Source organism: Talpa occidentalis, unplaced genomic scaffold (genome assembly GCF_014898055.3).
Source record: "Talpa occidentalis isolate TD23 unplaced genomic scaffold, MPIMG_talOcc4v2.1 talOcc4.7, whole genome shotgun sequence".
Lineage (NCBI taxonomy): Eukaryota > Metazoa > Chordata > Mammalia > Eulipotyphla > Talpidae > Talpa > Talpa occidentalis.
Window position 1 is genome coordinate 80,845,045 of NW_023605083.1, and position 27,035 is coordinate 80,872,079.

A 27,035-nucleotide genomic window follows, 5' to 3' on the forward strand; every position below is an offset into this window, starting at 1 on the left:
CATTTCCTTGATATGAGTCTGTTACTTCAAGGTAAACAACTCAGTTTTTGTTGTAACAAAATAATTCAAGCTTTCAAGTAAAAAGGTTATAAACACACCTTTTTCCAACTACATATCTGTGAGGCTAAATTGTATATTTCAATTTGGGAATTAGAATTTCTTATCAATGTGACTCCTTCACATTTAACAGTATATATGTATATATGAAGATGAATACATGAATCATCTAAATCATCTATAAGAACCCAGGTGCCTCCTATTAAACAATTGAAAATCTTGCAAAAATTATAAGAATGACACTTATTAAATTTTCACCTTGGAAAATATTTAAATGTGCTCTTCAATATTGGGTTTATGATTTCTAAATGAAATAATTTTAAATGTTAATTTCTAATATGGCAAATATTGACATAACCCACAGAACAAAAGGTAAATATTGGACCCGCAACAATTTTTATTTAAGAGCATTAAAGGGATCATAATAGAACTGTTCATTTCAATTTTTATTTTCAGACTTTTAGCAAGACCATTTTTTTTTTTTTTAAAAGATTTATTTATTTATTTATACAAGCAATGTCACAGTCAGAAGCACAGGAGGGTGAGAGAATCCACCAGAGCCAGAGCGGGGAGCAGAACAGGCAGAAGGACGGAAGTACACTGCTGAGGGGAGCAGGCGGCAAGAGAAGTCTGAATACGATGTGGGACCCTCGCTGGCAGCCGGGGATCGAGCCGGTGCCGCAGAGGCCGCAGGCAGCCTTGCAGCCCAGCTCTCAACCGCTGCGCCACCAGGGGAGGCCCAGCAAGACCATTGTTTATAGTTAATAGTTGATTTAAATTTATTGATTGGCAAAACTAATTTCTATGTTCATTTTTTTTTTTTAGTTCTCACCTCTATCATTAGACACTTTTACTTCTTGATTCCAACATTTCCCTCTGAATTCACTTTCTTGTAGAAGTGTATCTTTAATTTTAAAGTGATGGCCTGTATTAATGTATAAAATGTTTATAATTTGCACTTTTTAGAAAATATTTATGAACTCAAGAACTAGGGTGTAAGGCAGAGGTGCAGGCGGTGAGAGGATTCACCAGAGAGAGTGGGGTAGCAGAATAGGCTGATCTACTGATAAACACTGCTGAGGGGAGCAGCGGGCAAGACCGGAGAGGTCTGCTGCACCATGTGGGTTAGACCCCAGGCCAGGACTGGGGAACTGAACTTGTGCTGCAGTAGCTGGTGATAGCTTGATAGTGCTGTCTTTAACCTCTGTGCCAACAGGGAGGCCCTGCACTTGTTCTTGAATGTTAGTTTAGCCATGTGAAATTTTTTATTTTAAAGATTTATTTATTTATTTATTTGTTTATTTATTTATTTATACAAGAACCGGTGTTGCACGGGAGGAGAGAATTCACCAGAGACAGAGCGGGGAACAGAACAGGCAAACTGACAAAACACACTACTGAGGGGAGCACCAGGCAACAGGAGGGATCTGCTGAGCCATGTGGGACCCTAGCCGGCCCCCGGGAATCAAATCGGCGCTACAGAGGCTGCGGGCAGCTTCACAGCGATCAACAGCTTGCACCACCAGGGGAGGCCCTTTTTTTATTTTTTAATTTTTTTTAAGATTTGTTTATTTATTTATTTATACAAGCACTGGGTATAGTCAGAAGCGCGGGAGGGTGAGAGAATTCACCAGAGCCAGAGCCGGGAACAGAGCAGGCAGACTGAGGAAATACACTGCTGAGGGGAGCAGCGGGCAGCAGGAGAGGTCTGCGCGCCATGTGGGACCCTCGCCGGTGGCTGGGGATCGAACCAGTGCTGCAGAGGCTGCGGGCAGCTTCGCAGCCCAGCGCTCAACCGCTGCATCACAAGGCCCAGGGAGGTCCTTTTTTTTAAAAGATTTATTTATTTATGCATACGACAACTGGGGTACAGGCCAGAGGTACGGGGCGGGTGTGTGTGTGTGTGTGTGTGAGAGGGTTCACCAGAGACAGAGTGGGGTAACAGAACAGGAAGATTGACCAAAATACACTGCTGAGGGGAGCAGTGGGCAAGTCAGGAGGAGTATGCTGTGCCATGTGGGTAGCTACCTGGCCGGGGATCAAACTTGTGCTGCAGTGGCTGTGAACAGCTTCATAGGCTGCATCTTCACTCCTTGTGCCACCAGGGAGGCCCAGCCATGTGAATGTTTTGGTTAACATTTTTTTCCTGAGTTTTTTTTCCCAAGTCTTTTCTTTCCTTTTTTAAAAAGATTTATTTATTTATACAAGCACTGGGCACAGTCAGAAGCACCGGGGGCGGGGGGGGGGTGAGAGAATTCACCAGAGCCAGAGCGGAGAGCAGAACAGGTAGAGTGACGAAGTACACTGCTGAGGGGAGCAGCAGGTGGCAGGAGAGGTCTGCGCGCCATGTGGGACCTTCACCGGGTGTCCATGGATAGAACCGGCGCTGCAGAGGCTGCGGGCAGCTTTGCAACCCAGCGCTCAACCGCTGCACCACCAGGGAGCCCCCCCCACCCAAGTCTTTTCTTTTAATAAAACAAACATGACAGAAATCTAAGTGAACATATCCTTAGTTCCAACAAAGCTAGGATTGTTGGAAAAACTATTTGGAATTCCTCTTTGGGGAGGTGCCTTAACAGGCTATTTATGGGCCACATAGAAAACATCCTTCCAAACGTTGGTATGTTGGGGGGCCTCCCTGGTGGCGCAAGGGATTAAGATACAGCACTATAAAGCTATCAGGAGCCACTGCAGCACGAGTTAGATTCCTGGCCAGGGAGGTGACCCACATGGCGCAGCAGACCTCTCCTGTCTCACGCGCTGCTCCCCTCAGCAGCAGTGTTTCAGTCAATCCGCCTGTTCTGTTCCCCACTGTCTCTGGTGAATCCTCTCATCCCCCGACATCTCTGGCCTGTACCCCAGTTCTTGTATGCATAAATAAATCTTAAAAAAAAAAAAAAAACACAAATGTTGGTATGTTTCACAACCGAAAATCCACACACAAAAGATGACACTAAAAAATGAAAAATGTGTTGTAGCTCTCACAGAGGTGCCCTGAAGACCTCCAGCAAGTTTTTTTTTTTTTTTTAAAGATTTATCTATACAAGCACTGGATACAGTCAAAAGAGTGGGAGGGTGATAGAATTCACCAGAGCCAGAGGGGGAACAGGCAGACTGACAAAATACATTGCCGAGGGGAGCAGCAGACGCGGCAGGAGAGGTCTGTGCGCCATGTGGGACCCTCGCCTGCAGCCGGGGATCGAATTGGCGCTGCAGAGGCCGCGGGCAGCTTCGCAGCCCAGAGCTCAACCGCTGCACCACCAGGGGAGGCCCAAGACGTGCAGCAAGTTCTGAGCAACAGCTCCACCAGGACATATGTGTGGCCACCAGGACAGGCACTTTCAGTGGGAAAGGGATTCATTTGATAGAAAAGTTCTGCTGCCTGTTAAAAACAAAACAAAAACAAAAACAAACAAAAAAACTCCACACACAAACAGCCACACTCCTTTATAGTCACACTTCCTTTCGATTTAAAAAATACAAGGGGCCTCCCCGGTGGCGCAGCGGTTGAACGCTGGATTGCAAAGCTGCCCACAGCTTCTGCAGCGCCGGTTCGATCCCCGGCTGCTCCCCGGCCACCAGAGGAGGGTCCCACATGGCACGCAGACCTCTCCTGCCACCCGCTGCTCCCCTCAGCAGTGTACTTCGGTCCTTCTGCCTGCTCTGCTCCCCGCTCTGGCTCTGGTGAATTCTCTCACCCTCCTGTGCTTCTGACTGTACCCAGTGCTTGTATAAATAAATAAATCTTTAAAAAAAAATACAATACTCACACATGGTTCTTGTATGAATTCTAATTAAGAGACATTACATTCAGAATTATAGCACTCAGTGATAATTTTCAGAAGATGCTAATAGCTTCTTTGCCACTTAGAGAGGGTACAGAGGGTGCAACTGTTTACCTGAATGAATTCTTAAATAAGTGACTCCTACTGCTCTAATTTTCCTAGATATAGCTCAGTCACAAATTATTGACCGTGAGTTTGTGTTCCAGACTTTCTTTAATCACAAAGGTGCCATCCCCAAAGTCTTAGGGTGAATTGGGAAAGGGCTGGTTAAATGAGGAAACGGGCCATTCCTTGGTAAAAGTTTGCAGTTTTCTTTCCCAATACATCTTCTTTTACTGAGAACTTCCATTTTTATTCTGTGTTCCTTCTCTGCCATCTCACACTCTTGCTCTATCTGCTGGATTTTGGCCACAGGCACCTCATTCGTTTGTATCAGCTGCAGTTGTAAGATGGACATTTGTTGATGGTGTTCTTTCTCATGCATCTTTTTAAAGCACCTTCCTGAGAGGTTTTGCTCCTGTAGTTTTTATTGGCTGTTATTCCTTATTATTTTTATTGGCTGTTATTAGCTGAACACGTGGGTTCAGGTTGAGAGGTCCCCTCACATACTGGAAAATGTATGAACTCTTTCTCATCATCGCACAGTTCTCTATTTGAAACAGCAAATGATTCTTGGGCTGCGGGGCCCGGATGGAACTGGGGCTCCTCTTCCAGAGAGCTCTGGAGAAGTAGAGCTGCTCGGGCAGCTGGAGATCTTCTCCTTCCCCAGCAGGTGGGTGCTCAGGAGGGGGCTGACGCTTAGTTTCGCTTTCTCTCTCCTTCCATGGGCCTTAATTTTTTTGGTCCGAGCCTTGTTCTCCCAGCACTTCTTCAGCTGTTTGAAATCCCTCAGCGACACGCCGGGCTGAGAGTTGTACTCGTGGGCCAGCGCCTGCCAGGTGCACTGCTTGGGGGCAATAGTTCGGGCATCACTTTTCTTACATTCCAGCACATATTTGTACTTTTCTACCAAAGCAAGCAGGATACTCTTTTCCAACTCTGAGTATTTGGCAGGTTTTATAATTTCGTTGTTTTGCATTTTCCAGTGTTTGTCCTGGCCATTAGCTAGCCTGCAGCAGCGGTACGGCGGCCAAGGAGACCGCGGGAGGGGCCGGCGAGGCGCGATCGCGGGCGGCCTCGGCTCCAGAGTGCCGGGTGGAGGCGGCCCGCTCCTGGCCGGCCAGGCCCCGCCGCGCGGGCCGTGGCCACAAAATTCCGAGCTTTTGAGAGACATCGCTTGTTTTCTGGCCTGTTGTTGCTGGCAAGCTAAGTCAGTGTGATTGACAGTAATTGGTGGTTCTTTGTAAATAATGTTTTCTCCTGATGTTCCACAATTTTACAATAATGTGTCTGGTGGTGGGTTTTTCTTTATCCTGCCTGGTCCTCAAGATGCCCACCTAGTCTGAAAATTCATGTTTTTTTAATTCTACAAATATTTCATTCTTCTCCAATATTGTCTGCCATTCCCACCACCTATTTCTTGAGAACTCAAGTCATTCAAATTTTTCTCAAGTCTTCTCAATCTGGGGATGATTTGGCAATATCTAGGGAACACTTTTGTTTGTCACACCTGGTCAGGGGTGGGTCACAACCGGGAGGAGGTCCTAGTATATGATGCAGTGTCCCTGCAAAGAGCAGATGCAGATCCCCACAATAAGGACTTACCTGGCCAAAAATGTCAACAATGAGGTATAAAAACCATGTAACCATACACTAACACTAGATATTTTAAGGTTTATTTATGAATACAATAACTGGGGTACAGGCCACAGGTGCAGAGGGTGAGAGGACTCACCAGAAGACAGTGGGGGAACAGGCATATCGACTGAAATACTCTGAGGGGAGCAATAGGCAAGACAGGTCTGCTGCCCCAAGTGGGTTGCTCCCTTGCCAGAATTGAACTTCTGCTGCAGAGGCTGCGGGCAACTTCATAGGTTGCATGTTTTTTTTCCCCCTCCCAAGATTCATCTATACAAGAGCTGGGGTACAGGCCATAGGTGTGATGGGGAGGAGGTATGAGAGGATTCACCAGACACAGAGTGGGGAGCAAAACAGACTGACTAAAACACACTGCTGCCGGGAGCAGCAGGCTCAACAGGAGAGGTTTGCTATACCATATGGGTTGCCCCCGGCCAGCATGGAATAGAACTCATCCTGCAGAGGCTGGGGATTGCTTCATAGTGCTGTGCTTAACCCCTTGCTCCACCAGGGAGGCCTAACACTAGGTAATTCTTGTCTCTTACCATCCTGGAAAACTCATTACTTTCCAATTAACTGATTCTCTTTTCTTTTTCTTTAAAGATTTATTTATTTATACAAGCAATGGGTACAGTCAGAAGCGCGGGAGGGTGAGAGAACTCACCAGAGCCAGAGCGGGGAGCAGAGCAGGCAGAAGGACCGAAGCACACTGCTGAGGGGAGCAGCGGGTGGCAGGAGAGGTCTGCACGCCATGTGGGATCCTCCTCCAGTGGCCGGGGAGCAGCCAGGAATCGAACCAGTGCTGCAGAGGGTGCGGGCAGCTTCGCAACCCAGCGCTCAACCACTGCGCCACCAGGGAAGCCCTTAACTGATTCTCTTTTCAACAAGAACTGGGGTACAGGCCAGAGGTACAGGAGGTGACAGGATCACCAGAGACAAAGCAGGAAACAGAACAGGCAGAACCACTGAAATACACTGCTGAGGGGAGCAGAGGGCAAGTCAGGAAAGGTCTGCTGCGCCATGTGGGTAGCTCCCTGGCTGGAGATCGAACTTCATAGGTTGAATCTTAACCCCTTGCACCACCATAGAGGCCCCTATGATGACAATTTCTAAGGTATTTTCTTTATCCAAGTATGTGATCTCAATCCCGCTGTGGTACTTCATTGTTCCAAAATCTAGGAACTGAAGTCCTGTTGAACACTCTTGTATTTATTCCCACCTACAACATTCAATTGAATTCCACTGGCCAGTTACTGCTTTAACCACATCAGTCTAGTCAGCAGCTTATCCCCCTTGATATCATGCTCCACCATGCTGACTAATCATTTGCCTCTCTTCCATTATCAGACCTTCTTCCTCTTTGGGACAATCTAGTTTGCTTGCTAGTGAGAGCTGCCCTAAATTTTTTAAACTTTTCTAGATAAATGAAATCTAACAATACTGGCCAAACACAACACAAGGCAGGAGCCATATTTAGAGGGATCATGAGTTTATTACTCTCCAGTGGGTGTGTTTATTTCTAAAGGTATTTTTATTTATGCATACAAGAGCTGGGGTATAAGGCAGAGGTGTGGGATGGGGGGAACATTCACCAGACAGAATGGGGAGCAGAACAGGTGGATCGACTGAAATACACTACTGGAGGGGGGGGACGGACAGCACGCAGACAGAAGAGGTCTGCAGCACCATGTGGGTTAGGGATCAAAAGGTGCTTCAGTGGCTGCCAATAGCTTGATAGTGCCGACCTAACCCCTTCTTTCATTTATTTTAATCACCTATATGATGTAGGTGATTTCAGTAGCTATTTATGTTTTTGTTATTGCTGATCTAGCCTACCTATTCTGGAGTTAATCTTTCACTGTGCTGACAACGGGAACTTTTTACTTTAACATCTCATGGGAAGTTATTTCTCAAAAATCCCTTTAATCTTCTTGGAAAAACACAAATCATGTTTTTCACGAAGCTTTGTCCAAGAGACCTTTTTACCAGTTTTAGTAGAGCAAAAACAAGTCCTTAATGAATCTTACAGAGCAGAAGTGGGTACTATGTTCACCTTTAACACTCTCTGCTCTCCTTTGCTGTTTACATCAATAGTGGCTACCACCACTTCAACTTTTTCCGTGATCATCCAGTCACTAGCTTTTGAGCCAGATTGTCTTTTAACTACACCCTACACAGCCCACAAACTGCCACCACCTCCTTCATTCCACCATCCAAATTAGCATCTTTAAAAAAAATCAAACCTTACCAGCTCAAAGTCTTGTCAGCAGCTTCCATCAGACAATAGAAAGTATGGTCCCATGTGACTTGGTCCATCTCTCACTCCAAGCTCAAAGCACACACCTACCAACCAACCAACCTACAATTCACAATCTTTTCCAGGACTCTATGCTTTCACACCCGTTTTTGTGCCTAGCATTCCTTCTGCCTACAATAGTTACCCAAAGTGCTGACTAATTAAATCCTCAATTCTAAGATCCCTTTTCAGATAAATTTCTTACCTGTACACATTATCAAAATATATAATATGCATTAATGTACACTTTTAAAAAGATTTTTTATTTATACAAGAACCGGGGTACAGGCCAGATGCATGGGAGGATGAGAGGATTCACCAGCGACAGAGCAGGCTACAAAAGAGGCAGACTAATAAAATACACTGCTGAGGGGAGCAGCGGGTGAGACAGGAGCGGTCTGGCTCGCCATGTGGGTTGCTCTGAGGCCAGAGGGGATCAAACAAGCACAGCAGACGTTGCAGACAGCTTCACAGCGCTGCACTCAACCGCCTGCACCACCAGGGACACCCATTAATGTACGCTTTATTTTTTTTTTCTTTTTAAATAGAGGCATGGTTTTTTATTTATTTATTTGTTTGTTTGTTTATGCATACACTGGGTACAGTCAGAAGCGCGGGAGGGTGAGAGAATTCACCAGAGCGGGGAGCAGAACAGGCAGAAGGACCAAAGTACACTGCTGAGGTGAGCAGCGGGCGGCAGGAGAGGTCTGCGCACCATGTGGGACCCTTCTCCTCCGGTGGCCGGGGAGCCGCTGGGGATCGAACCGGCACTGCAGAGGCTGCGGGCAGCTTCGCAACCCAGCGCTCAACTGCTGCGCCACCGGGGAGGCCCTAATGTACACTTTAATAGTTTAGATTTTCACTAACTGCCTATCCTTACCCCACCCTCATTTGAACTGGCTGGCAAGAAAGCTTTCTCACATGGTAACCTTTCTCACAGGCCTGGGGAATTATTACCATAACTAGATTTGACTTCATGCTCTAATTTTAGTCTAAAGCATAATACTAATTCCACCTTCTCAAACAACTTTTATCATGTTACCCACAATGAGAATCTTTGTTTTACCCCTTTATCTGTATAGACATTCCATATTTAACAAAAATGACTGTCTTCTATTTCCCAGAGCACAAGAACTAATCAGGGACAACTGATACCTATCATTATCCATTCTCAATATAAATCATTCAGTAAACAACTTAATGACATGGGCTCAAATATGCAAACTTTTATTCACCTTTGTAAACAAGAGGCCGGCAAATCTTTCAAAACTGAAAATTGCTTCAGGTTAGAAAAATAAAGCAACATTTTCCAAATGGTACTTTAGCTTTGTTAATGCTAATAACCCTGAAACACCTCAAAGGAGAAAAGTATCAATGTCTTTTCTGAATTCTAAGTCTTAGTTATTATATGGCTCATACATTAAAGAGTACTTCTACCACAGACCCTACCATTAGACTGGAATTATTCCACATAATCAAACATCACAAATGCCGAGTCACCCACTTCACTTTTCTTTTGCACAAGCTTCTGTCAAAAATGGGGGGGAAAAATATATATGTATGCATGACCCTAGCAATTAAGTAGATTTAATGTTGGCAAATTTTTAAAGCTATTTAATTACAAGCTTGAGTGAATTTAATCACATTTAAAAATGGCCACAATTGGGCCTCCCTGGTGGCGCAAGGATTAAGGCACAACCTATGAAGCAATCCACAGCCACTACAGCACGAGTTCAATTCCAGGCCAGCCAGGGAGAAACCCACATGGAGGACAGACCTCTCCTGTCTCGCCTGCTGCTTCCCTCAGCAGTGTCTTTGGTCCTTCTGCCTGTTCTGTTCCCTGCTCTGTCTCTGGTGAATCCTCTCACCACCCCCCATCTCTGGCCTGTACCCCAATTCTTGAATTAAAAAAATAAATAAATCTTTAAAAATAAAAAAGGCCACTATTATGTGCTTGGCTAAACCACATAATCATACAGGTGAACTGGCCATTTAATCCTTTTAAGTTCAAGTCCTCCTTACCTAAGTTCCTGGTGTGATTTTGCTCTTTGCTGCCCTCCTTGCCTGGAGAATGAATTGAGGGAAAGGTCCCCACTCTTTCCTACAACCTATTGGGATCTTACACCAGTTCACAAATTTAATTAATGCTGTACTAGTATGCATAGAAAACGATTTACTTCTCAGAAATAAATCATCGTCCTGAGTGTAACAAGTAAAAATGTTTGTACTTTAATCTTATTTAATACATGGTTATCACAGAACAAGGGTGAGGGTGGAGTAACATCTTATCATCATTTCTTCTTAATTTAAAAAGCATTGCTTTCATGCAATTAAAGTATTGGCTTAATAACATTTTACTATTATGCAACGATTCCTCAAAATAATCCAGAAAAGAACACGACTCCCCCCTCCCCGCCATTTTAGATTAGTTGCCTATTTATTGTGTTTTAACTGGAGCTGAAAAACAAAATCACTGCTTTAAATAGTGTATTTAAACAATTCTTATCAAAGATAAATTTTCCTTCATGTTCAATAAAGGAAATGGCAAGGGTATGCCACTGATGTCTACCCTGAAAAGAACTTGAAATATAAAATTAGTATTTAAACACGATACAAAATAAAACAAACCAGACAAAGGAGTAAAGCACGTATCAATTTAATAATTAAGCACAAATTTGTAAAAATGCTAGCCACACACATACTGAGTCGCAAAGGAGATTCAGGGATTCTTCTTCATGTCTAAATATTATCTTAAACTAAGGAAACTTGGCTACTTACTCTCATGACTATCACATGCATTTAAAGTTACATACTTACCAAGTTTTCAATGTCTGTTTATTCTTGCTAGGAAAGGACAGAGTTCCTTAGAAATTTACTTCACTTTAAATCTTAAAGACATAAATTGAGGGTCCACACTTTGTTTAGTGCTTAACTAGAAGAATACATCACCATTATCACATACTCAGACATCAATTTCCAGACAACTTTAGACACTATCATTGTTCATAATAAAAAGCATTTACTGACTGTTCATTATTGGTTTACAAAGATCCCAACAGGAAATATGTGAAAACATATTTAGCCTTACTGACATAAGCAAGGATGTGGCTAAAAATAGGTAAAAAAAAATTTAAAAATCATGTGTAACATACTGTCGCAAGATATGGAACAGGACACATTTAATTGGAAATATCCTCAGGTTTTCACTGGCATACAAATCCCAGAAATCATTGTTTCTGACAGATTTAAGATTACACTTCAAATTATCAAGTCTCATTCAAACAGATCCTACTGAGCAATTATGAGACTGGGTGTTCCTTCAAACACTACCTTCAGCTTAATTGCTCACAAATCTCTAACAGCTGAATAGAACAATGGACAGAAATTTAGATAGTTTTACACCTATGCAACTTGGGAACTCAAAGCATGAGAAAGCTTTTGACTGTCAACGAAAAAGCAAACCTAGTTTTAAAACTTCTTTAATGGTTGTTGGTTGTGAGTAAAAACACCTTTTCATGTCACCAAAAGGAAATAATTTGTGTCAAATTAATGCAAAGGTGAACCTGGAACTACCAAAAATCCTAAGTACCTACCTACTAATTAACCTTCCTAATATTCCTGATTAAGATACCATTACCTGATGAATATAAAAATTCAGTTCTCTCAGTTCTTGTGAACTAAGCATCCCATTTAAGTGAAATTTTAAAGGAAAAATTTTGATAGGCAAAATTTGAGTACTCACCAGAAGCTTTAAAGAGCTAGTTTTAAGGAAAACCATTTCGATGTATCTATGCCATTTCTTATAAACTGTGAAATGCAATGAAACTTAAGCCCTCAGGTAATTTGATACTAAGAAACCAGTGAATCTTATAAAATATATATTATCAGCTAATAAGTTAATGTCAAAAAATTTTAACCAAATGCATGACCTTTACATAAAATAACATTTAATAACGTTTTAAGTGGCTAACCACCACCCCAATTAGATAGTACAAGAGGAGTCAGTTTTATGACTAGTTGTCTCAAATTAGTCATTACACTTAGGTAAAAGGAGTAAGTCATGTATACTAATCAACCTCACAGATTGGAAGGATGGTTCAGGCTTATAAAAACTAAACTTGTATGCTTTATTCTCTTCTTGGTGGCTTATTTTTTTAATCTAATTTTCTTTGCTTAACATTAAAAGAAAAATACTTAAAAGGAAATCTCTCAGGGTGGGGTCAGGACAATAATAAACTGGTAAAACCAATGAAAATAAAACCATTAATATAACCTTCACAACACATTACTGTCTCTATCCCCTTCAAAAGAAATACATGAAGAATATCATCTAGATTGATTTCTTGATGGGAAGTCTGTTTTCATTTGCGTATTAATAAGATTTGTCATTCTTAGTTCAAAGTAAAACCCCACAGTGGTGGTATACCAACAGAATAGGTGGTTTACAAAAAAATAAAAAGGTAACAAAAATTATTTACAGCAAGAATTACTAACATTTAAAGAAAAAAAAGGAGTATAAAAACATTTTCAAGCCTATGATTGCACACCAGTGAAGAGACTTGACTTTTTTCTTAGGTTGATTCATACTGTAAAAAGTTGAAAGGCAAATGAGTACCACACCAAAGAGTGGCTTAAATCTAAGATCCTGGACTCAAAAACCTTGCACTCCTTATCAAATACCATCATGGGCACATATAGCCAATGGAAATTTTCACTGTCTTCTCCTTTAAGAAAAAAGGTTTCTATTTAGGTTCAACCTCAACCAAATAATAAAGGAGCTTTATTACAACTGAGATTAGCAAACCTAGAATTACTATGGCCCAAGCACTCAGTGTTTAAAAGTGTCCAATGAATCTACTATTAGTTATACTCACATTTAAGTAACTGCATAGCTTTCTTCCTTGTGTGGGTTATATGGATATGTTTGAAAAAAATACAAACATCAGGTACTTACAGATTAAACTAACCTGTACTGGCAGGGCTGTGGGATTTTTCTTCTCTACCAGTAAGTAGCAAATGCTGAAATTCTGCTGCTAGTTAACAAAAACACAAATTGTATTAAACTGAGGAGTTCAATCCATAGCTTAAAAGTCAATGTGCATTTAATTTCCTCAGAGCCTGACATTAATACACTGAAAATTTTTCCCTAAGTCTTAAAAATATTACAGTAACTGACCTTAGAGTTAAGAACACTGTGTATTTCGGACACATCTCATTTTGAAAAATAAACTGTACTACCGCAAAATTTCAGTTACTCTAAAAAAGCGGGGAGGAGGGCCATATATCTGGGGGGCGGGGAACCTCTCAAATGTTGTAATTTCTATATTTAAATATACATATAGAGACACATCTGAGGCAAGCAATTCTTAATAGCTTTTAATTTTCAAAAATCTTAATCTCAATAAAGATTTTCAATTTTAAAAACATGGACTGAAAAGTAAATTCTACTGGAAGCACATTAAACAAGTCAATATCTAAAAGGAAGGCTTTGCCCAAAATGAAACTGTTCTAAATCAAACTTAAAGGGACTTTAAACTCCTTGTCTACTTGGGTGGTTAAGCAACCTCATTTCATTAAGAGAGACTGGAAAATGTTAAGAATGAGCACTGAATTATAATAAATGATTTGGCAAAATCTTGTAACATGCAAACAGGAGTGCTGTTAACTTTCATTACATTAACTTTGACATTATATACAATGGCCTCTTTCAGATAATCACTATTTTGACTGTAATAAATGGGGAATCCATTGTCATTGAGTTATTCAAACTTAATGAAAGGTGAAAAATAGAATTCATTATCCATCATGGTGAAATACAAAAACAAAACCCCAGACACAGTGAGAATGCCAGAGGATTGGGAGAATTGTAAAAAGGACTATCTTTTTACAAACACAGTACTACATAAACCCTTGACCAAACACACAGCTATTAACATAGGTGTGCCATGACAACCTCAGACACAGCACTATAGCATTTAGAATTAATGGGTGGAGTCCAAGTAATTGACTATAATAGTTCACTCACATGGCTCTTCTCTGTAGTTATTAATATGATCAAAATTAAGTCTCATAAAATAGCTGGTGATTAACATGAAAGAACCTAACCATGAACCAACCAGTCTTGATTTATAATTTGCTTCAGAAAAAGTTGAAATTAAGCTTCAGTGAGCTCTTTGGGGCTCCAATTTTTGCTTAATATGACTTTTACGTCCTGCTTAGTAAACAAAAATACTTTCCCCTGAGAATATGAGATCAGCTCAACAAACTTAGATTCTAAAACTTCAAAGAGGTTTTTCTAGAGTTGGGAAGAACGAAAAGCTCTTCCTTTTATTGCCAAATTACTATGCAAAAATGTATAGATCCCAGAGCAGGAAAAACAATGTTTCTAAAAGCAATTCTCTTCTGAGCCTTACTGAAGAAACTGCTTTTTAAAAAGTCTCTTTTCAAACGGATTGCTCAACAAAAAAGTCAAGTAAGAACATTAAAACATATGGATCTATTTAAAATAGGAAGCTATAACTGAATTATAACATTATAGGGAATGCCTAAATGCTGAGATATTAAATATGTAGTTCTGAAGATTCATTACAAAATTGTGAATATCCATTATGTGCATGACATACATCATTAAAAAGTTTATTTTGCCCAGAAACATCACACAGAAGTGTTAGATGATTTCTATGCTATAAAAACAAAACATTACTTGTTGATTCAGATAACAGAAAGCAAAATACTGAGTAAGGGTTAAAAAAAAAACCCTTCACTAATTTCAAGTCATGAGGTATTTAGCAGAAGTCAAACTGGGGAAATGTTTACTTAAAAAAACCTGCCCTGAATCTTCCATTTATAACATTTTCCCATAAAAAAAGCAATTTCATTTCAGAAGAAGACACAAAAGGTTATTAAATATTGTAAGGAGTATTTCACCTTTGAAAAAAGGACATACCTGATTTACACAATACTTAAGGAGGGTACACATTCCTTATTTCTTATCCCCTCATCAATTCAAGTATCAGTTAATGCAAAAAAAATTTTCTCACTGAAGAGGTGATATCAACATTTCATTTACCACATTTCACCAGTGGACAAAATAAACAACTGAAAATTATAGAATTTCCAAAATCGCATTTTTTCTACATCACAGAACTACAGAGACAACAAAGAAACTGTATTTTAAATTAGGTATTAATACTTTCAACAAATTATTCTACCTCTAAGAAAACCCACCCACCTTCAGTACCAAGGGTCATTTTTAATGACTTCAATTAATCACTATTACTGATCAGGACAGGCAGTTTTACTCTTGAATTATTTCGGTATATGGGGGGATAATGAGGGCAATAGAAAACATCTCCAATTACAGAGTCTTAAATGTAACTTGAGCAGGGCATCAGATATTGTAATGGACTATTTTTGCTGTCACAAATTTTTTTCAGTCATAAAGATCTTTTATCCCAAGATTCAGTTACAGTGAAAAAAGGCATGTTTTAATTAAGTGGATTAACAGGCAAAAATCTGAAATTCACTTAATGTATATATTTGATGCTTCCAAAAATTAAAAGCACATAGAAATACAATCCCAGTTTGGAAGTTAAATATTATTGTTCAGAAGAAAATGCTGTCTGGATAGAAAGGTGGCTTAAATACATGAACGACAAAAGAATCCAGGCTTTTGTTTTGATCTCTCTCCACAGCCTCCTTTACCCTCTACAACAAACATACAAACACACACACAACTTTTCTCATAAAATGAAAGAAGTTTTAGTTGGAAACAAGTATTTTCCATGTGTGAATACTGCATAAATTAGTGTTCAGTAAGGCAGAAAACAAATCTCAAATGGTTCCAAATAGTTTAATATACTACCTTATCAAATGATTCCAATTTCAGTTTGGCTATCTTAAAATCAGTAATCTAATAGGAAAGGTCTGTAACAAACTTTCTATTATACTTTTCAGCCAAATGTGTAATGTATATACATACATACCACAAACATATAGCACCATCTTCCCACTGTCCACAGGGCTCTACATTAACATTAGCTCTAATGTGGTGAGGTCTGAAAACTTTAAAAATCACAAGCATTTCCAAATGACCTTTCAACCTTAATGTGCAGATTTCAGTATCCAGTAGCATTTCCAAAGATTAAACTTAAGGATCCTTAAGGTTAAATTTAGTAGTTTAGGAGGAAATAACCAATAAAATTTTCCTTAAGATCTAAGTGGAAAATTTGAAACATCTCATGCCTCAAAATCAAGTATATGAAATTTTGTCAATTCACAAACGGTAAATACAGGAATACCAACTTTACTGAGGCTGTTAATTATGCAACACAAAGTAAATCACATAAAATCACATCTATTACTTTTTACTTATGCTTATTAACACCACAGTCAAACATAAATATTAATATAGAGCCTTCTCTGCCAAAAGAGTATAAAAATCCTAAATTTAATTAAATTTAGGGGCCTTCACCAAACTTGCTGCAAGTTTGGGGACATAAATATCCAACAGCCATAAAGCTGTGAAAGCCCCTATAAGGAATAAAATAAATCCCACTTGCCTCAGACTGAACAGGGCAACACTGAGACTCAGCCTCAGCCTGTCCTATGGCAGGGCTATAGGAAGAAGAAAATTTTAATTTTAGAAAAACATTACCCAATTAATTTAAAAGACATGCATTAAAATTTAAAAAAAAAAAAAACCCCAATGATCAAGCAAGCAAAGGAAAAAAGAGCGGCTCTGCTTTTACAAACTCCTGTCCAATAATATGATTCTATTCTGAGCCCATATTTATTTATACTGGTGATCACCCCCAAATAGCTAAGTTTAATTAAGCCGAGTTTAAGTTCATTATGTAACTTGATCAGTGGAACTGGAGTATGAGTGCTTTCTCCACTCCTAACAGTAAGTGCATGAGAGATTACTATACAAAGTATTCTAATCAAATTGTCAATTCCAACAGTCCCCTCAAAGCTGAGCATCACTTTCTGGTCCTTCTTACTGTCACACAGTAAGAACTACACAATAGAAACTAGTGCCAGACAAAATATTTAAGCCACAGTTTCATGGAAAAGTTATACAGGCGTGGAGTAGAGCCAAGGCTGGCAGCTCCATTAACCTTACAACTTCCTTAATTACAGCAATCACAATGTCTGCCTAAGTATATTAAGTTCCAAAAGTTGTCTTCTGTGAGTAACTCAAGTTCATCTTACTATTTAAGAAAGCATAAGTCAAAGTTAACTATTTCACCATAATTTGTTCCACTCGCGATTTAACCACATTATGGACCCCAGAAGCAGTCAGGTAAAAGTATTTTCTAGAAGCTTAATTATGCTCTGATGCATGCACAAGTTACACTTTATACCAAATGGGCACAACTGAGCTACACACCTATCAATGCAGGATGTGCACAAGCTTATGAAGTACCCTGTATAACACTAAGAGTTGACTTTTAACTGTAATTTTATCACTTAAACATAAAAGTATCTCCTTTCAAACCTCAAAAACAACATACCTCTTTAGAAAATACTGCTTTTCTTTGCTTTTAATGCAAATAAATATTTTCATCACTTCTGGAACTAGCTACTAACCCATTTGTAGTTTGTTGATAAGTCTGTACATGAAATGCTTGAGACATCAGGTCTAGGAGAACATCTTCTATTAAATCATTCCATTTTGCCTTAAAGATTTTCAACTCAAGTTTTTCTTTAGCACTATGACAATTATGCTGCCAAATCTAGGAAGTGCACATTAATTAAAAACCCAGGCATTTGGTGAGGGAAGTGGCATGGGGCTTGGCTGTTGGCAGAAGGGAAAAAAATGCATTCTTGGTGATAACGTGGATGTTGCCTTTTAAACTATGGAATTTTTTGAACCTCAATGGTAACCACAGCACAGGAGCTATAAAACCATTTGGAGCAAAATATCAGATTTAAAATAGCACTCATCTATATCATACTTGCAATGTTTTCTTTAAATAAGTGACTTCTACTTGCTATCTAATTATGCACACAATTTTATGATTATTGAGACATTTTTCAATTTATTTTCCTTTAAGGTGAAATCCTGTACTTTCTAAACAAAACTTCAGATTCCATGTCTAATATCTATACACATAAAGGTAATGAAATGTTATTACCCTTTTCTCAAAAGTCTACTTTATACTCAGGAAAAACTTGATTTCATAATATTAATAATTATACTTTGTACATATCAACAATTATAAAATTCCCCACAAAAATATCAGTTAGCCAGATGCCCCCAGAAACGTCTCCGAGAACTATTATATTTGAAATACAAGATAGTGAATAGCAGTTACTTCTTCAGAGAGGTTCTCCATAGGAACACAGTAACAAATTTCCAAGAATGAAAAGGTTTATCTGTAAGGCTATTGAGGCTTCGTAACAGAAGTTAGCCATCTGATCAAATATGTTATCTTCCAAGAAAATCCTAAAACTGAAAATTGCAAATGCATCTGTTAAGCATCCTAACAGAGGCTCATTCACATTCTAGGCATCATACTTTCCCATGAACAGCAAAAAAACTATTACTGCATGCACCTAAGCTTCTAGAAGTTTGCACCTGAAAAGCTTCTGAGGTCCAAGCAGTACTGCAGTTTCGAAAATAATCAGAAGGAAATAAATGGGTCTGGCACTAGGCTCTAAACATAAACAGCAGCAGGAAGGAGGGAATATTATGGTTTACATTTTAAATGGTCTATAACATCTAACATGTATTTACACCAAGGAAGGTGGAAACGTGACACATATAAAGATTTCATACCCATTATGTGGTGACCCGTGTATCTTAAGTTTTTCTGTCAACTGAAGTACTAACATACAATTCTCTACACACTGTTCTGTTTAAAACATGCAGCTAAGAAACAACCTACAATTCAAACACAAAATTCAAAGATATATCAAAACTGCATTGATAACTGAATTTTTATTTGTGGACATCTACTGTGGCATGCATCTGTACAAACCTTTCAGGCAGTGGTCCACAGCTGGGTTATGAATAAAAAGGCATAAACTTTTCTCTCATTTTATTACAATGAAGTTTAACAGTACAGAAAAGTCACATAACCTTGGTGGGTCAGATTTCTTAAACCCTGCAACATGAGGAACTCTAAATACATTAAATATTGTTACACATTCAGACTTCCAATGTACAGGTACTTGGAAACAGTTACAGCCCTCACCAAGCTAGGTTGGGGACATGAAGTCCAACAGCATCTGAAATGCTGTGAAGGCATAACTTTACAAAAAGCAATGTAAGCTTACAGAACTTGCCTTTATTAAGGTGGTATGTTCATGTATTTCCAGCGCCTTCACAATATAACGAACCAAATTTACTATACTTCACTTCTAAAAACCTAGATGAAACATGAAAAAGAAGCCATACAGTATAAATTGCAACTTCAGGAAAAGTTCCTGCTTTATTATTCCAAATAATTTTTCCCATGTAAAATAAATGTCCAATAGTTCCTGGTATGTGGGAAGATAATGTTTGTTAAAGTCACAATGAAGCCTTATTGACGGAAGCTTGGCTATATAAACAGCACAAGTTGAGAAAAGGTTTAATCTCCAAACCTATTAGATTGGATGAAGTAAGATCAGTAACGGCCACCTTGCGACATTACAGGAGGTCTCATTCCCATCGGAGGTCGAGGAGGCCCACCTTGGTAAGGGGGTACCATTGGCGGTCCCTGCCCATATGGAGGCATGGCACCAGGAAGATAACCTGGCATGCCTTGATGATGACCACCATATTGACCTAAAAAACACATTCAAAACACACACACACAAAAAAATAGATTGTTAGTCTATGCACTGTACTCTTAAATACAATATATTTTGCAGATAAAATAATTATCTGTATATTTGAAAATTCACTAAATACAATAAACGTAAAGAGGAATACCATGAGGCGGCATTGGGGGTCTCATTCCTTGTTGCTGTGGGATGCCTGGCTGTGGTGGCATCATACCTCCAATTGGTCCAACTGGTGGATTACCAATTGGAGGCTGTCCTGGTCGAGGAAGATTACGTTGATATTTAGGTAACTGTGCCCTTCTCTCTTCCTAAAATAAAAGCAAGTACAATATTAAACAACTAAACACGGATTCATTAGGCATAAAGGCAACATCTTAAATTTTAAGTCGCCAACTCTTTTATCTGCCACTTAAGTGTCACAAGTCAGTCCAATCTTACAATCTCAATGCCGCAAGAAAAACTCACCTACTTTATTAATATTTAACGCACAGCAAACAACTCTCTAGGAATTATCAGTTACTTCAGCAAGAAACTGTCTAGTGGGCCTCCCCAGTGGTGCAGTGGGTTGCGAAGCTACCCACAGCCTCTGCAGCACCAGTTCTATCTCTGGCCACTGGGCGAGGGTCCCACATGGCGCGCAGACCTCTCCTGCCACCTGCCGCTCCCCTCACCAGTGTACTTGTCAGTCTGCCTGTTCTGCTCTCCGCTCTGGTGAATTCTCTCACCCTCCCGCACTTCTGACTGTACCCAGTGCTTGTATAAATAAATATTTTTTTTTAAAAAAAAAAAAGAAAAACTGTCAAGTAAACAAGGAATGTTTCAGGGGGGATTTACAGATTCTACCCCACATTTAACTGTTCCAGTTAATTTATGCAAACCTATTTCTAACGAAATGATTAACAACCCAACTTAAAGAAACAGTGGAGTCGAGAGAAGGAAATGTCTTATATCTCAGGTCAAAAATGCAATGCTCACTGTATTTTGTGGTTTTAAAATAAGAATGGTAAAAATCACTGAGTATTAAATGAGAGCCTAAGATGTTACACAAAATCAACAATATCCAAATTAGTTGCTACAATGCTATTCAAATCAAACTCAACAGTGAAATATTACGAACAACTTACCAGTGATATATCCTCATCTGGATGGATCAACTTACTGGTTGCACTGGTTGTTGTAAGTGTAGCAGGCTTACTTGTTATTGAAGCTGCTGGTTTAGCTGCAGTGCTATTTGTTGTACTAGTGGTAGAAGCCGTAGACTGTGTATAAGCAGGGAATGTAGGCTTTGGGGGTTCTGTAGTTGTTGCAGGGGTACTATTCAAGGGCTTGAAATCTGTACCAACAGGTCCTTGGACAGCTGCCTGAGCCTGTAAAACACAATCTTTTATCAACAAAACTTTAAAACCTAAAATTATCAAGCGTATCTACCAATTTAACTTAAAAAGACATACATATATTTATAAACGACTAAAATTTAAATGAAATTGTAACAAACCTAACATGAGAAATGCTCCACAGAATTCCAGAAAAGACTAAGAGAACGTCAAAAATGCTGGGTCAAAGTCACACCCAAAACACAGCCGTGGAAACAAGAAAGACTGCATAGGAACTTCTCCAATGTCATCTATTACCTCACCAAAATTATAAAGCTTTGTATTTATTTCAGATTGATGAAATTAAGTAGTATAGAGTGGAACAGCTTAAATTATATTTTTTACTACTCTAAGTTAGATTAATCTACCAAGCAGCTAAAAAAAAGAATTACAGAATACAAACATTTGGATAAATTTCAGTTACTTAGCATAGAATGAAAAATTAGTATTGATGACAGATTAAAGAATATGCCCTCCAGAGAAATGTTCTTTGTATAGTAATACTAATACAATGCCCTCCCAAATAGAAATGGCTAGGTGACTGTCATGGACAAAGGGTTTAGTAGGATCTTTTAAGTAAAAAGTTATCAGCAATAAATGTGTTACTTTTCATAATACCAATTATCTAAAACATGTAGACTAGGCCAACTTAAGAACGAAATGCAAAATACTAAATTTCCTTACTGTATACATGATGCATTAAAGAGCATAAATCATAATAGCTTAATCATGCATCAGGCTAACCATTGGCCACTATAATGCTTTTACTGCTTACATGCTTTTTTAACCCTTTAGAACCATAGGTGTTTGGGGTATATTCTTTTTCTATTCATATCAGTTCAAATTTTCAAATGACATTGATTTATTTATCGTTAGTTTTACTTGTAATAAGTTAAACATATTTTAGGGAAAGATTTAGTTTAAAGTAGGGTCCAAAGGGTTAAGTTATAAAGCCATTTTAACAATTTATACTGCAACTTCCTGCGTACTTGTGCTGTGCTAGGAAACAGAGCTTTAGAAGATGCAGACAGACTTTCTGAATTGGATGAAGCTGTACTTGAGCTTGTTACAGGTGTCCCCATCTGTAGCATAAAAGAAAGGAAACAATGAAAAGTCTCCAAACAAATGGGTAAAAATAAGCCAGGTGGTAGACTTTTTTAGTAGATTGCATGTTTTGTAAATGCAAAATTATAATGCAATCAAATCTCTATAAAGGCACGCAGCTAATGCATTTACAATAAACAAGTGACAGTATGAGCCTCAAAACTTTTTAATTCTACACCAATAATCTAGTTAACTAAAACTAATGTGTTTCTGTACTGTATTTCACAAATGATACCTTAAACAGAGAATATGGAAGCATTATTTTGACGCTTCAATTCTCTACCAATGAGATTTTATTCCCTCTTAATAAATAACCACACAAACATAAGTTAATGTGCTTAGAGCACTTACAGGCAATACTTAAAAATCAAAACAAATTACTGTATACATAATACATTTAAAAGAAGCACCTTTCACTTGTGAATTCTGGAAGAAAAAAACAGTTGGAAATAGAAGTATGACCAGGTTAACTGCCATTAAATGACCTGGCAAGACTTTTTTCTTTTACTGTGGTTTCATGTAAAGGAGGACTTTTTTTCATATAATTAAGACCCCAGAAATTAAATTTTCATTTTTAACTAAAGCAAAGAATAAGCAGAGTTTACAGCTATGAAAAAATTAATTTACTACATTCTCTCTGGCTCCAGTGAGAAAATTAATGCATGAAAACATGAAATAGGCCACTTGTAAGTATACTAAATAGTTTATACATTAAGACAGTGACGATTTCAAAGATTTCTGTCAAAACTGCATGATACCTTCAAACAGAAGTGCACTCCTCGGAAATTTCACCTTACCTGTCCTGCACTGGGGAAAAGAGGTTTAGTAACTGGAGGCTGTGGAGCAGGAACTGCTGCTGTTGGTGCAGGTGGTCTATTAAGTATACCTGGCGCTGACACAGCCTGTGCTTGAGTCATTGGAGGAATTCCAGGACGTGGAACAGGAGGGGGCATACCTGTAGAGAAAAAATGTTTGGGGGGAGGAGGTACCCAACTGTTGAATTATTTAGTACAGAAAAAAGATTATTACCCAAGACTGCTATTCAAATATATCAAAACTGCTTCAATAAGGGTCTCCCAGGTGGGTGCAGAGGTTAAAGTCTCAGCGTTAGCAAGCTATATCGTCAGCCACTGCAGCATTAGTTTGATCTCCGGCCAGGGAGCTAACCCACATGGTGCAGCAGACCTCTCCTATATCACCCACTGCTTCCCCACAGCAGTGTATTTCAGTACATCTGCCTAGTCTGCTGCCTACTCTTTCTCTGGTGAATCCTCTCACCCCCTGCGCCTCTGGCCTTCACCCCAGTTCTATGCATATTTAAATAAAATGTTAAAAAAAAAAAAACTGCTTCAATACTATAAAGTTACTGACAATTAACTACTAAAGCTCCATGAAGTCTATGAAATATAGGTATCTGACTCTTGGAAACACTCTTGCCTCAAACTTGCCATTCCTTACACCTATTCACAGAATCTGGGGAAGTGAAAGATACTACTAGAGACTGTGTACATATATACAAAGCAGCAATTTAGTTGTTATTACTAATCTAGCTAATTGAGATTTCAATAATATGACAGATGTTCTCTGAGCTGTAATGCAAATTAGTTGTCATACCCACAAAAATGTTTCCATAAGACTAATTCTACAACTTTATTTTTTTTTAAGCCTCACTCTGTTATTCTAACCCTGAGATTTTATTTATTTTTAAAGATTCATTTATTTATACATACAAGTACTGGGATACAGGGCCTCCCTGGTGGTGGAGGTCAAGCGTAGCACTGAGAAGCTGTTCATAGCCTCTGCAGCGTGGGTTTGATTCCCGCCAGCCAGGGGGGAGCCACGCACATGGCGCAGCAGACCTCTCCTGTTCTGCTCCCCGCTCTGTCTCTGTTGCATCCTTTCACCCTACTGCACTTCTGGCCTGTATCCCCGTTCTTGTATTTAAAAAAACAAACAGAAAAAGAACGGGGGTACAGGCCAGAGGTGTGTGGGTGAGAGGATTCACCAGAAGACAGAGTGGGGAGCAAACAGGAAGACTGATGGAAATACACTGCTGAGAGGAGCACTAGTTGAGACGGGAAGTCTGCTGTGCCGTGTGGGTAACTCCCTGGCCGGCTGGGGATCAAACTCGTGCTGCAGAGGCTGCAGGACAGCGTCAAGGTACTGTGCTTAACCCACCAGGGAGGCCCTCTACTAAACTACTTCAAATACATTTTTTGTAAAATGCATCACTAGAAGGAGTCTTTAAATTAACTCAGCTTAACTTCAACTATTCAAATCTTACTGCTGCTTGATTTTTCCTGTATCCTTTTGCACTAAACATTATGTAATATTTACTTCTCTAAATCTACCATGGACTGGGGCCTCCCCTGGTGGCGCAGCGGTTGAGCGTTGGGCTGCCCACAGCCTCTGCTGTGCCAGTTCTATCCCCAGCCGCTGGCGAGGGTGCCACATGGTGCACAGACCTCTCCTGCCGCGCCCGCTGCTCCTCTCAATAGTGTACTTTGGTCCTTCTGCCTGTTCTGCTCCCCGCTCTGGCTCTGATGAATTCTCTCACCCTCCCATGCTTCTGACTGTACCCAATGCTTGTATAAATAAATAGATGTTTTTTTTAAAAAAAAAATCTACCATAGACTGCAAACCAATCTTGCTAGGATTAAAAAAAAAAATAAAAAAAGCCACCAAGAGACTCATAAAGGCCTCCGTAGTAGACACTCTAGACTAACCATTACATCTCTTTCCCCATAGTCTGTAAAGTCAAGACACTTCCATTTCCCAAATTCCCTTATAGTTAAATGGTCCATTAGACCTACTACTGAAAAATAATTTGTAAGGGGCTAAGGAGCTACAGGGAAAAGAACAGAATACACTGCTGTTGACACGCTTTCCTGCCTGAGTGAAACCTTGAAAACTACTGCATGACCTATCTGAGGGAAAAAAAGCTAAGGTTAGATATGAAGCAAATTTAAAAGTTATGGGTTCTTGGGGCCTCCCCGGTGGCGCAGCGGTTGAGCGCTGGGTTGCGAAGCTGCGCGCGGCCTCTGCGGCGCCGGTTTGATCCCCGGCTGCTCCCCGGCCACCGGAGGAGGGTCCCACATGGCGCGCAGACCTCTCCTGCCGCCCGCTGCTCCCCTCAGCAGTGTACTTCGGTCCTTCTGCCTGCTCTGCTCCCCGCTCTGGCTCTGGTGAATTCTCTCACCCTCCCGCGCTTCTGACTGTACCCAGTGCATGTATAAACAAAACAAACAAAGAAACCAGCAAACAAATAAATAAAGCATGCCTCTATTAAAAAAAAAAAAAAAAAAAAAAAGTTATGGGTTCTTGGTATCACCAAACCAGTGAATTTACAACTTTACCTTCTGCTGATGATAATGCAGGTGCTGCATACAGTTTATTGGATTTCTCTTTTTACTTTCTACAAAAGTCTGTTAATCACTCCGGCTGTTTTTATGTCTATTGTTTATACTGTATTTCAAAATACAAGGTAAATCATAGCACTTCTAACTTTATTTTAAAATGTCACCAACCTTTGGAATTACACTGCACTAATGCCCACTAATCAATATCTTAACTAAAATACTCAAGAATAAAGTATTTCAGTCATATTAAAAAAGAAATTGCCTAAAATTTCATACCTGGTGGCATACCAGGCATCAGAGGTGGTATTCCTGGTCCAGGTGGCATCATTCCACCCATTGGCATCATTCTATTAGAAAGCAAATGTCAAGAAACAACTGCAATTAACGACTTATTAGAAAATATTTCGGCTAAAGCCTGAAACAATAAATAAGACTTGAACTAGACCCCTAATATTGAAAAGCAACCAACCTAAAAGCACACACAATACACTAGAATAATCCTATCAAAACACCTCTGAAAACCAGCAAACTCTTGGGTTTACCAGTAAAAGGGTCCAGTTTTTATTGAGAAAACATTTTAATACATTTAAAATCAATGAGAGCATTCTTGTATGTTCCTTTAGATAAGAGACTACATCTAAAATATGTATACAGTAATTAGAATGCCAAACCACTCTCTCTCACTTGGAAAATATCCACACAACTTAAATTTTAGAGTTGTCAAATTTTTCAAAGGGAAAATATACTGTGAAGGTTTTTTTAAAAAATTAAAATTATCACCAAAATTAAAGAAAAATAACTCAATACTTAATTCCAAAGTAAACCCAAATCACCTTTTATTCAGAACAGCTACCTAACACTAAACCATTACTTAAAAACATAACCCGTAATTATTTTATTTCCCCTAAAATAGCTCACCTTCAAATATCTGTGTCCAATTCACTTGATTTATGTAACTTCTATCAAATTTCTAATATATATTTTAAAAGAAAATTCAATTACCTTCTGCAATATTAAAGCATATAATTTTGCAAAAGAAATGTATTTTTCTTAAATACCAACCATTTTTACTAAGTCCCATTACTTTTAGCAATTTAGGGAAAAAACTGCACCTTTAAAAAGGTCTCTACTATTTTCTCACAGATGTTTTTATTTCCCTCCATTAAAAGACCTATGTCATCAGCTTGCACATTTAAAGTTTTAGTGGAAAAGGTCAGAAAATTTCGGAAGTCAACTGAATAGATACCATTTAAACACACACAAAAAAATGACATTATGATTATACCTCCTGAATTACATTATGAATGAGATGCTTACATGTTTTCACCGCAAAATGACTGGGTGTATTTTCTCTGATGATGCAATCTGTGAAAATGTATGACAAAATCAAAATCTAACTGTGATTTTCAAAATACAGTGGGAAAGTGTATTGTATACCTCTGACATCCAACAATATTTAAGTAAAAGTGATGGGCATGAGCACCTCATCCTCATTTTAGTTCTCGATGACAAATCATTTTACAGCGTTTCCTTCTTGTCACAACTACAA

At 39.1% G+C, this 27,035-nt stretch overlaps 1 protein-coding gene and 1 pseudogene across 3 annotated transcripts in view; both read right to left on the minus strand.

Annotated features, from left to right (window-relative positions):
- Positions 1-3,838: 3,838 nt before the first annotated feature.
- On the minus strand, positions 3,839-4,960 carry LOC119231270 (myb/SANT-like DNA-binding domain-containing protein 3; annotated as a pseudogene).
- A 3,730-nt stretch (positions 4,961-8,690) lies between these two features.
- ZNF207 (zinc finger protein 207) overlaps positions 8,691-27,035 on the minus strand; it is a 28,390-nt gene continuing 10,045 nt past the window's right edge. Inside the window, exons 6-12 of one of the 3 annotated variants that reach the window (XM_037492199.2) lie at positions 26,804-26,851; positions 25,763-25,833; positions 22,925-23,082; positions 22,013-22,105; positions 20,775-21,017; positions 19,799-19,958; positions 8,691-19,651 (exon numbers count right to left, since the gene is read on the minus strand). In XM_037492199.2, the coding sequence (XP_037348096.1) occupies positions 19,491-19,651; positions 19,799-19,958; positions 20,775-21,017; positions 22,013-22,105; positions 22,925-23,082; positions 25,763-25,833; positions 26,804-26,851 (934 nt within the window). In that variant the 3' untranslated portion in view covers positions 8,691-19,490. The remainder of the gene's footprint in view (positions 19,652-19,798; positions 19,959-20,774; positions 21,018-22,012; positions 22,106-22,924; positions 23,083-25,762; positions 25,834-26,803; positions 26,852-27,035) is intronic. The other 2 variants (XM_037492201.2, XM_037492202.2) reach the window with 2 other exon arrangements.